We start from the raw sequence: 11,550 nt of genomic DNA on the forward strand, positions 1-11,550 counted from the left end.
ACTTTAATTTTAAGTGTTTAATTCTGGGTAGCTTAATGAATAATAATGCATCATATTTTAATTGTTTTGTTTTGTGAGTAAAATCTGAATCCACAAAGTAACCAGTAACATTTTATGTGTCAGGTTGTTGTGTTTAATGAGTTAGAAAAGTAACATAATTCAATATCTTTCATATCTAAACATCATAATACATCTTAAGCTGTTTGGGGCCCTTTTAGTTGCCTAACTTGCCTGATGATAAAGTCCACCAGGTACCAAATGTTTTAGATTTAAGAAGTCAGTGTTATGAAGCATTTTTCAGTGTGAGATCAAATAAAACTACAGAAAAATGCTGACCTAACTTTAATGTGTGAAAAACAAATTTAACTTATAACCTAAAAAATATCTTATTTTGAATGCAATTAAACAGACATGCACTAACAGATTCAATATTACACCTTGTTTGTTTATCGTCTTAACAGGAAACCAGCCGAGATCAGAAGAGGAAGTTGAACTCCAGTAAATGACTGGAAATATTATTTTTCATTTTTCCCATTCCTGCTTCATTCCTGCTGCGACTCCTGTTAAACGCAGTTTGTTTTCTGTTACATGTGTGACAGTCGTAGCTACAAGCATCACTTTCCTTCACTGTGTGAGTTAAACACATCTGGAGAGAAGTGATGCAGCTGTCCAGCTGTTTCTGCAGATGTTTTGTAGATGTTTTATTTTGTCACTGCAGCAGCTTCCAGAGACCAAAAACATGAGCAGAGAAACAAGAAAGAGCTCAGAGTCACATCATGTTTGTTTCTTAATGTCCATAAACAGAATCTGGTGTTTGAATTTATACTCAGCTATGAATATTTGGCTCAACTGAAGCAGACTTTGGTTGAACACAGTTCTTGTTGGAGGCCAATGTGTCATGTCATTGTGCAGCAGGTCAAATCTCTCTCTGATGGTGTTTAAATGATGTTGAATCTGTACAGATGTTTACAGTGGTGTTAACTTTACAGTCAGCTTCTTTTTGTTTTTATTGTACAGTTTTACACAGTGAGCTGGATTTTGTTCTTCACTTTTACACCAAATATTATGTGTGGATAGTAAATTATTAAAGCTGAAAACTATTTTTATTATCATGTCTCTCTAATCTTTTTTATTTATTTGTCATTTTTCTTTGGTACCTATTCTGTCATTATTATTATTGAGGATATTGGTGTAAATGTAAATTGTACAGATAAGTGTTTTATAAATGAATAAAAAGCCTCTGGAAACCCAGTGAAGACGTGTCTGTTTATTTGAGCTCCACAGTTTAAGGTATTTTCAAGAGTTCAGGTTTGTTAAAGGTTTTATTTTGTTTCAGGAGGCAGTGACACTGTTCAGTAACACTAAACACATTTTCAATGGATTTAATTTGACTTAATGTCTCCTAATTTAATGAATACATATGACCAGAGTTTTTATTTTATTTTATAGAGTCAGATGTCCTCAGGTTGTTTCCCATCAACAGTTCAGACAGGTGGTTTAAACTGCTACTGCACACACTGATCTGTTTTAAATAAATCTCTTTTTAATGAATTACAGAAACTGTACAGCTGCACATTGACTGCAGTTTTTAACCTCTGGAGGGAAACATTCAACCCCAGAACATCCACACCGAACAACAGAAGAAGAATAACACATTACTGCAGCCCCACAAGCTCCAGAGTGCTGATCTGTAGCTGACACTGACCTCTGACCTCCCAGAAAGTCAACACATCTCTGCACTTTATATTACATTTGCCTACAAAACATGTTATGTTATATTACAGCTATTATAACATATGTAGTAATAGGACTTCCATGCAGTAACAAACCCAAAAGCCTGCATGCCTCTACCTCTATAACTTGGGTAAAAACAAGCAAATTTTACTTTCACTTTCGTTAATAATCATTTTAGGTCAGTTTAACCCAGATTTTAGTGACGCCATTCCTCAGTTAAGCAGTGTGACTCACAAGAGGAGCAGTCTGTATGTCTCTGGATAAAAAAACATCTGACAATAAAGTTGTAGATTCTGCAGTTCAGAATGAAGATATTGTTTTTTCTGGTCCTCCTGGGTCTACACAGCGCAGCAGCAGGTTAGTCATATAGATTTTTTTTGGGTCGGTTGATCGTTTAATCAGAGGCTTTATATGTTTACACATGATGATACGAACTTAAGATGTCAAGTTCTCTGACTTCCTTGCAGATTGATTAGTGTTTAAAAAGTCACAAACTCATTATGGTAAAGTTCACTTTAAATGCAGTCTGTGCAACGCGTTCATTAATCTTATCTAAGTTTATCAGGACTTTTAGATCGACTCGGTCCGAGCGCTTTCTGGACAAAATAGTCCAGCATACTATAAATAAAGAAAACAGTGAACATAATTAAAATACAACAAAATACACTTTTAGCCAATAACGTAACAACGGCCGATAACGTCATCATTTTGCCCGTTTTTTAATGTAAGCCAATAGCATAATAAAAGTCCTGAACTAATAACTTATTACGTTATTGGTTGGTTATTATTGTAACGCTTGGTATATAGTGACTGTTATTATGTGTGTTGATTACACTATTTCTACTGAGGGAGGTGTCCACCGTAGGGGTATTTGCTGATAAATTGTGGGGAGGGGGTAAGGGATGTTGTGGGTAAATTACGACAGTTCACGACAGACGGGGTTGGAAGGAGAGCTGAGACGGGATATAGTTCAAATGAGCAGGAGTTCAGAGAGTTAGACACCCTGTTTTGTTGTTTCACACCTTTCTGTCACTGCCTTGGAGCGCTGCAAACGTGTTGAAGATAATTCAACCATCAAGTTAAACAAATATTAATTTATTCCCAGAGAGAGAGAGCGCGAGAGATAAAAAAAAATGCTTTCATAGTGCACATTTTCATGCCTTAATCTGTAATTTTGTGATAGATAAATACTTGTTAAATTGTGTTGTTCAAGACAGAATCATCATTGATATATATATCTGGAGCAACATTTTTACATCAATTTAATTGATTAATGATTGATACAACAGATATTATCAGGAGGATGTACTGTAGCTTCTTTTGATTCTCTGCACAGAAAATTATTTTATTTGATATAAAAGTTATTTATAAAACTGTAATTCAGAAAACTGAAATGATGACATGAACTTTTTCTTACAGTGATTCACTCTCTGAAGTATATCTTCACTGTGTCCTCTCAAGTCCCAAACTTCCCAGAGTTTGTTGTTGTTGGGATGGTTGATGATGTTCCGGTGGGTTACTGTGACAGCAACACCAAGAAAGCAGTACCGGAACAGGACTGGATGAACAGACTCATAGCAGATAATCCACACTACTGGGAAGGGCAAACTGCCATATGTTTGGGTGAACAGCAGCTCTTCAAAGGCCACATTGAAACTTTAAAGCATCGTTTCAACCAAACTGGAGGTTTGTTTATGTTTCATTTTTTACTGATAAAATCTTGTTCATGCTTTCATCATCATCATCATCACACTCACACACACACACACACGTGATTAATCCTGAATAAATGTCTCCTTCATTGGAAGCTTCTGGAGCAGTGTGTGTGTTTGGCCTTGGTTAAAGGTCTGGCTGTAATGTGTAGTAACCAGTGATAGCCATGTGTGGCGCTGTTGAGTTACTTACCTGCTGAAAAAGCTGCAGAAGATGCTTGAGTAAACATGTTGAGCTATGCTGCGCTCCATTTACCTCAGAAGTCAGAACTGGGAATGACATCACACCCGAGTTTGTGTCATTCTAGTTTACAAGTTAGAAAACCAGTTTTAGCCAGATTAGCCACTGATAGAAATACCACTTGATATAAATACATTTAGCTGTATTTTGTTCATACATACACTGCAGCAACATGTCCACAGATAATAGTCGGACAGTGCTGTGTGTGTACGACTGATTTAATGAGACACAAATAAGACAAAACTGCTGATAAACAGGATATTACTACAACTTTCACACCTTTGATACATGGGGCTGCCATCTTTGATTCAGGGCTGGTCAGGGGACGATCCAGTTGAAATTTAGCTGTGAGTGGTTTCCATCCAGCCAATAACAGCAGAAGGTGTAGATGTTGTGTTTTGGTGTGTGTGGATCAGTGTGTCTCTGTGGTGAAGATGTGATATCAGATGATGTTAGGGTTAGGACTGTGCTGAGATCTCACTCTGGTTTACTGCAGTCTGTGTCTCCGTCTCTCTCTCAGGTGTCCATATTTTCCAGTGGCTGGTTGGTTGTGAATGGGACGATGAGTCTGGAGAGGTTAATGGTTTCAGACAGGTTGGTTACGATGGAGAAGACTTCCTATCGTGGGATGTGAAGACAAATACATGGATCGCTCCAAAACAACAGGCTGTCATCACCAAAAACAATTGGAACAATGACAAAGTACTTATGGCATATTATAAGTACACCATCACCCAGGAGTTACCTTACTGGCTGCAGAAGTTAATTATGTATGGGAGAAGCTCTCTGATGAGAACAGGTAGAATCACATGACCTGATGTAGTTTCATGAACACAACAATGTTAATATGCCTCCTCTGTTTCTAACTTACAGTAACATTACAATAAATATGAATCAACACACAGAGACCTGCTGAGTCTCAGTTTACACACATTTCTCTTTCATTTTCTCTCTCACCTCTCTTCATCTCTCTGCCTCCCTCCTCCTTTACCACATTTTCTCTCTGTCATTCTTTCACATATTTTTCACATCTCTTTTTTTCCATTTTCTGGCTTTCTCACAATTCTGTCGGTTAAACAAGTTAGAGTAGTAACATGATTCAATATTTTTCATATCTAAACATCATAATGAATCTAAAGCTGTTTGTGGCCCTGTTAGTTTGGGGCCCCAGGAAGTTGCCTAACTTGCCTGATGTTAAAGTCCACCAGGTACCAAATGTTTTAAATTTAAGTCAGTCTAATGAAGCATTTTTTTTTAAACATGTTGTGTTTTTTATGACAACTCTGACGTCTGACAAACAATTTCAACCAATAACCAAAATTCATTTACCCAGAAATATCCCATATTGAATGAAATGAAACAAACTTCATTATATGAACACTAATAGATTGTCTCTCCCTCCTCAACACCTAACCTCTCCTCAACTGTCTTTTTCTTCTCCTCTGTCCCTCCCTCTGTTTCTAAACCAGACTTCAATGAGGTTTTATTTGCATGTCATAGTGTTACTAATGCATTTAAATACATTACACCAAACAGCAACAATAATAATATATTGTAAATAATAATAAAGAAACTATAAACTGTCTTTGTCTTTACTCTCAAGAACTTCCCTCAGTGTCTCTCCTCCAGAAGACTCCCTCCTCTCCAGTCAGCTGCTTCGCTACAGGTTTCTACCCTGACAGAGCCGAGATATTCTGGAGGAAAGATGGAGAGGAGCTTCATGAGAACGTGGAACTTGGAGAGATCCTCCCCAACCATGATGGATCCTTCCAGATGAGTGTTGACCTGGACCTTTCATCAGTCACACCTGAAGACTGGAGGAGGTACGAATGTGTGTTTCATCTCTCTGGTGTGAAGGACGACATCATCACCAAACTGGACAAAACAGCGATTCAGACAAACTGGGGCAAGACTGGTGATGGAAGAGATGGAGGTGAGAAACACATTTAGTTTAGTTTCATCTGATTTGAATTGTCTTGTTATTGATCTGGTTGTTTGTCTCCTTCAGTGTTTTCTTTAGTTGTTTGTCTCTGTTTTCTTAGTCATCTAGATTTTATTTGTCTTTTTGGACGTCAGAAGAATTCATGAGGAGTTTTTAATTTGTTTTATTTTTCCAAATGAAGGATATTTCCACATGTCAGAGCATCAAGCCTCCTTTAACATCTACTTCTTTATTTCTGTTTTCCCCTCACACAAGTGCTCTTACAGCAGTTGAAGGCACCGTTATTTATTAGATATTTACACAAGTTTCAATTTAGCCTGTCAAAGCATAATTATGTTAACACTGTAACACAGTTTTCATCAGGTCAGTATTGTAATATAAATACTAAAATACAAACAGTAATGTTTTCCACATCTGTGTTTCTGTTCAAACTAATGAGATTACTGTAAAACTTTGTGGTTTTAACTCCCAACACTGATTGTTCACTAAAACACACTCACTATCAGCATGTTTGTCTTCTTCTTGTGACTTCCTTTTGAAAACTTAAATGACTAAAATGTGTGTTCATAATTAAAACCTGATCCATTAAGTGATGAAAGAGTGAGATAAAGATGAATGTTCTGTTTTGGTTCTTCAGGTCCTTCAGGTTTCCCTCTTGGTGCTGTCATCGGAGGTGTTGTTGTACTGCTGCTCCTGGTAGTCGGTATCGTTGGATTCTTCCTCTGGAAGAAGAACAATAATTGTGAGAGATAAAAGATGTTTACTTCACAGATGTATTTAATATACGTGTGTGTGTTATTGTTTTGTTGTTAATGTTTTTATAACATCATATATTTTACTTCTGGTGATAAAAAAGTCCATAAAGTGTAAATATTTGACTAATGATTAGTTGACATATTGTAATAATGACACAGATAGTTCTCTCTTTGTGTTCTTTCATAAATTCTCAATAAATAACTTTGTGATGTTTTTCCTTTATTTCAGGGTTTCAACCTGCTAACAGTAAGTATTTTAAATATTAAATGTTTGATAGTTTTATCTGCTTTTTCTTGTAATATTTGGATGTTATTTGACATTATATGAATATATTTTAAAATAATGAAAGATATTAAAATGTAAATATGAACAACTTGACAGAAAGTCAGACATTAGTAATTCGTCACTCATGTTCAGTTTTGTCTCTCATGATGAAACTCTTCATATCAAATCGAAATGCTTTTCTTTTTGCAGCTACAGATGTTTCATCATCATCATTGTCATCATCAGTTGAAGTTCAAAATACTGGATTATGACCGTGAGTACATCATCGTGTCATTTTAGTTTAATGAACTAAACATTTTAAAGGTGAAAACACAGTTTAAACATGAACTTGTGATCAGGGGTGAAATCAGTGATTTGAGGCCTCAGACAAACGCTGACTTTATTTGTTTTTATCTTTTCTCAAAGTCATGTTGGTATTGGCAGTGCAAGAAATACTCAAAACTTTTACCTGAAATAAAACTACTAACTATTAAAGAGTATATTCCTTCATACTACACAGGAAGGTACTGTAAAAGATTTAAGTCCTGAATTCAAATTGTAAAAGTAAAGAGTGAAAGAGAGAGAAGTATTATTACTACAGTGTACTTAAACTAACCCTAACCCTAATTTGAACAGTTTTATATAATTATCGTTAGTTTAATCAATAATAATGCATCATATTTTAATAGTTGTATTTTGTGAGTAAAATCTGAATGTGTAACATAACCAGCAACATTTTATGTGTCAGGTTATTTTTCAGGGTTCAACAAGTTAAGAGTAGTAACATGAGTCAATATTTTTCATATCTAAACATCATAATACATCTAAAGCTGTTTGGGGCCCTCTTAGTTGGGGGCCCCAGACAGTTGCCTAACTTGCCTGATGATAAAGTCCACCAGGTACCAAATGTTTTAGATTTAAAAAGTCAATGTTATGATGTATTTCTCAGTGTGAGATCCAGTATAACTACAGACAAATGGGTTAGTTAGTTATTTTATTATAACTCTGATGTCTGACAAACAAATTCAACCAATAACCAAAATTAATTAACCCAGAAATATCTCATACTGAATGACATGAAACAGACTTCATTATATGAACACCAACAGACTGGCTTCTTGTCGTCTTGACAGGAAACCAGTGAAGGTGAGAAAAGGAAGATGAACTTAAATAAATGACTGTGTACTCAAAAAATATTTTTAACAGAATTTCTGCTTCTGGTTTAGAACAAAGGGCAACATTTCACAAATCTTTTTTAATTGAAGACTGAGATTGAAATAACTGAACCTGTTGTTTCATCTTTACTCATCATTTACTGTGTTTACCTGCATTCCTGCTTCATTCCTGCTTTATTCCTGTGCTGCGACTGCTGTTAAATGCAGATTGTCTTCTGTTAAACGTGTGACACCATCATCAAAACACTAAATGAGGCAATATCATTTGGACGAATGGTGTTCATCCCTCCAGTAGAGTTCAGTGACTAATATAATCAATACTAAGGAGCATTAAAGCTGTTCTAGCAGCAGGTGCTGGCCCAACACCTTAGTAAGACACTTAATGTTGGGTTTTCCTTTAATTTGTCACCTGTCTGCATGAATAACACATGCAAAAAATCCTGCAAATATGATGTTCATTGGTGTTTCCTTACATGCTTCTTAACTATTTATTTCTGTGTTAATTTAGTCAGTAACACTGGTAAAGACCTACATGTTTTCATTGTTTCATATACTACTGTACATTTAACAATATTAGTGTTTGCCTTGGGGAGTGAAAATCGGTCAGTCTGGTGATGTGTGTGTGACTCTAAACTGTGTTTCAATTGACTGTACTGATTTCATCTTTCAGCGTAAAGAGAAGAGATAACTGGAGTGATATGATCCACCTTCTTGGTCTTGGTGAGGACTCGATCAGCTGCAGCTGTTACAGAAGTTGAGTTTACTGAAGAAATGCATGGACAAGTGTTTCCAAATCCTGTTGAGACATTGATATATTCTTGAAAGAGAAAACAGAAACAGACGACTGAACAAAACTTGTTCTGGCCATTAAAACTACACTCATCACTTGCGCTGCCTCAGTTGTAGCTCCTTGTTATTATATTTTGGATCAACTGACATTTTATATTTGGGGAACAAACGTTTATACACTACAGTATTCATCCATAAGAGTATATTTTTTGTGTGTAATTACATCTTTAAAGTATGTTGTCTTATTTGAAAATTCTTTATTAGCCTAATACACTAAAGTAACCTTTAGTCACAGTCCTTTAAAGAAAAATAGTGTCAAAATCTCTCACTTCAATAAAATGATAGAAGTCTATCCTGCTTGAAAGCTATTAACACCATTTCATTCATTACATTTGTGTCAGTGGTTTTATCTTGTTGAGTAATGTTTTAATACTTTAATCTTTCCTGTTTCTTTTGACCTCAGCATGAAATTTCATTGTGAAAATAAACCAGAGTTCCTTTAATACTGTCCAGTGTGATTATTACTACACATGTAATAAATGAATAAATGAGACATTGAATAACCTTTGACCTCGGGTCCTGATGTCTGCAGAGACCAGGCGGGGAGTTCCGGTCCTCTGAAATGATGCCAACGCGGAAGTAACTTAAAACTGCATTCTATCAAAAGGCCACCAGGGGGCGACCGTTTTGGTGTCAAAAGGACATCCGTCTCTATACAAGTCAATGGAGAATTCACCAACTTCTCACTTGATTTCTAACCTCAGTAAACGTTTTCAAAATGTGTTTATGGTCTCAATCGCTAGTTTAAAGCCTTCTTCAATGCAGTATGATGTTCATTTGTGAAATTTTGGCCTCCCTGATTTTATATTTGACGATAAAGCAGGGTATGCATTAGGGCGTGGCTACGTCGTGATTGACAGGTTGACTGGTTCACAGGTTCAGGAGGGCGCCTCTTGCTCCTCCTGATGCCCATATAAGTAGAATCCGTGTTTTTATTTTTCCCGGCATGCACCGGAAAATTTCAAGATGGCGCTGCCCAGATCCGATACTATTGGCTTCCGAGAAGCAGTCCACAAACCAATGGGTGACGTCACGGATGTTACGTCCATTTCTTACATACAGTCTATGGCAGATACACTTTGTCAGTAGCACAATGGTGTTTCTTCTGTTCTTTCCACACATGGAGTAACACTGATTATAATTAATTAGACTAACCACTTCATAGTTTACTGGTTTACACCCGTACAGAATTGTTTAACATGTCATTCAAAAATCTTTGGTACTAAAATGCTGCTATAACTGCCTCACCTCTTCTGGGAGGGCTTTCTAAAAGATTTTTGAACCTGTCTGCAAGAATTTGTTCACATTTGCTACGCCACAGAATCAATAGAGAATAATTTTTGTTCACAAGAAACTGAGAGAACTGTTTATGGACCGAGCTCTGTGCATGGTGTTATTGTCATCTTGAAACTCGAAGAACTCATCTGCAAACTGTGGCCATAAAGAACAGTATTGTCTAAAATGTGACTGTATGCTGCAGCATTAAGATTTCCCTTTGTCCTAAGAGTCTCTAACCATGAAAAAATACCAGCATACCTGCGCGTTATGTACTTCGTGTAGGTTATCACAGTTAAACGGTCAGCCAAACTCAGGTACAACACTTTAGCCAGGATCAGAGCGTCTTGCTCCCTTTGTTTCCTTCTTTTATGGTGAAATACCACGAGTGAAACTGCAAATAGAAGACGATACAAAACCGTAGTTTCCTTTACAGCGTGTCGCTAATAAACAGTAATGCTATTTAAAGAATAGCTAAAGAACTACACAGCACAAATGAGCCGTTTACATTAACAGTAGGCTGATACATCGTTGCTAAGCAACGCACACTTTACAATATCTCTCAAATTACTTTTAGCACGACTTCTTGTATGACTTCCCAGTCAATAAACATCACACGTTACAGTACTAAACTTAACATTACATATTCATCTTCATTCGTATCAAATATCAAATTATCAAACTTACAGCCACTGCTTTTGTGAGCATGAGAAGAGAAGATTCACTGAGTGACCGGCCGTCTTTCTTACTGCTGGTTGCTACGCTACCGCAAGTATTAGCAGTTATGTAGCCTTCAAAATAAAATTCCAGATCGCTGTACAACTATAATTCTATACTCTCTCTCTCTCTCTCTCTCTCTCTCTCTCTCTCTCTCTCTCTCTCTCTCTCTCTCTCTCTCTCTCTCTCTCTCTCTCTCTGTGTGTGTGTGTGTGTGTGTGTGTGTGTGTGTGTGTGTGTGTGTGTGTGTGTGTGTGTGTGTGTGTGTGTGTGTGTGTGTGTGTGTGTGTGTGTGTGTGTGTTTCTTCTGCAGAATTTCTTACCATAAATTTAACCTAATACATTCATTAAATCTTTTCAAGTACCTTAAATCATGAAAATTATTCTGAGAGCAGAACAATATGTTTGACCACAGTGTACATAATTTAAACTTTTCAAATATACAGTACCAGTCAAAAGTTTGAACGGACTTTCTTATTGATGTGAATGGCAAATTGGGTCCAAACTTTTGACTTCCACTGTACATCACTAAAACACTTTCCTGGGTTTCTAATAAGGACACAGAAACACACTTTGGATTGAAAATGAAAGGATTTCTATATTTGAATCTATTTTAAATACTATAATTATTATTATTATTAGTAGTAGTAGTAGTAGTATTAGTAGTAAATATTTTCTGGATCATCATACTGTATGTCTCCTGCAGTACACTGTCTGTCGTGAACCAGTGCAGTTTTACTTTCTTCCACTGGAGGGAGCTGCAGCCTGCTGTTAAACAGAGCCGACTGACTCCTCTGTAAAGGTAAACTCAGCATTAAACTTAAGTATCCATCATCATTGAGCTGAAAGAGCTTTAAAGAGAGTTCAAGCCTCAGTGGGTGAATC

The 11,550-nt window shown here is 36.5% G+C and overlaps 2 protein-coding genes across 2 annotated transcripts in view; both read left to right on the top strand.

The window, feature by feature from the left end:
* LOC133996494 (major histocompatibility complex class I-related gene protein-like) overlaps window positions 1-8,683 on the top strand; it is a 636,344-nt gene extending 627,661 nt beyond the window's left edge. Inside the window, exons 5-8 of the mRNA XM_062436081.1 lie at window positions 6,267-6,371; window positions 6,614-6,631; window positions 6,860-6,923; window positions 8,495-8,683. Coding sequence (XP_062292065.1) covers window positions 6,267-6,371; window positions 6,614-6,631; window positions 6,860-6,921 — 185 coding nt within the window. The 3' untranslated portion in view covers window positions 6,922-6,923; window positions 8,495-8,683. The remainder of the gene's footprint in view (window positions 1-6,266; window positions 6,372-6,613; window positions 6,632-6,859; window positions 6,924-8,494) is intronic.
* On the top strand, window positions 1,995-4,500 carry LOC133996507 (major histocompatibility complex class I-related gene protein-like). Its single transcript, XM_062436096.1, has 3 exons — window positions 1,995-2,091; window positions 3,154-3,420; window positions 4,208-4,500. The coding sequence occupies exons 1-3, from the start codon at window positions 2,040-2,042 to the stop codon at window positions 4,498-4,500; spliced, it is 612 nt and encodes a 203-aa protein (XP_062292080.1). The 5' UTR covers window positions 1,995-2,039.
* Window positions 8,684-11,550: the final 2,867 nt, after the last annotated feature.

Source organism: Scomber scombrus, chromosome 16 (genome assembly GCF_963691925.1).
Source record: "Scomber scombrus chromosome 16, fScoSco1.1, whole genome shotgun sequence".
NCBI lineage: Eukaryota > Metazoa > Chordata > Actinopteri > Scombriformes > Scombridae > Scomber > Scomber scombrus.

What these genes read in the sequence shown, in the direction of transcription:
- LOC133996507 (XM_062436096.1), top strand. Translation starts at nt 2,040, where the DNA reads ATGAAGATATTGTTTTTTCTGGTCCTCCTGGGTCTACACAGCGCAGCA. An exon ending in TCTACACAGCGCAGCAGCAG is followed by an intron (nt 2,092 to 3,153) that starts GTTAGTCATATA and finishes TTTTTCTTACAG; the next exon opens with TGATTCACTCTCTGAAGTAT. An exon ending in TCGTTTCAACCAAACTGGAG is followed by an intron (nt 3,421 to 4,207) that starts GTTTGTTTATGT and finishes TCTCTCTCTCAG; the next exon opens with GTGTCCATATTTTCCAGTGG.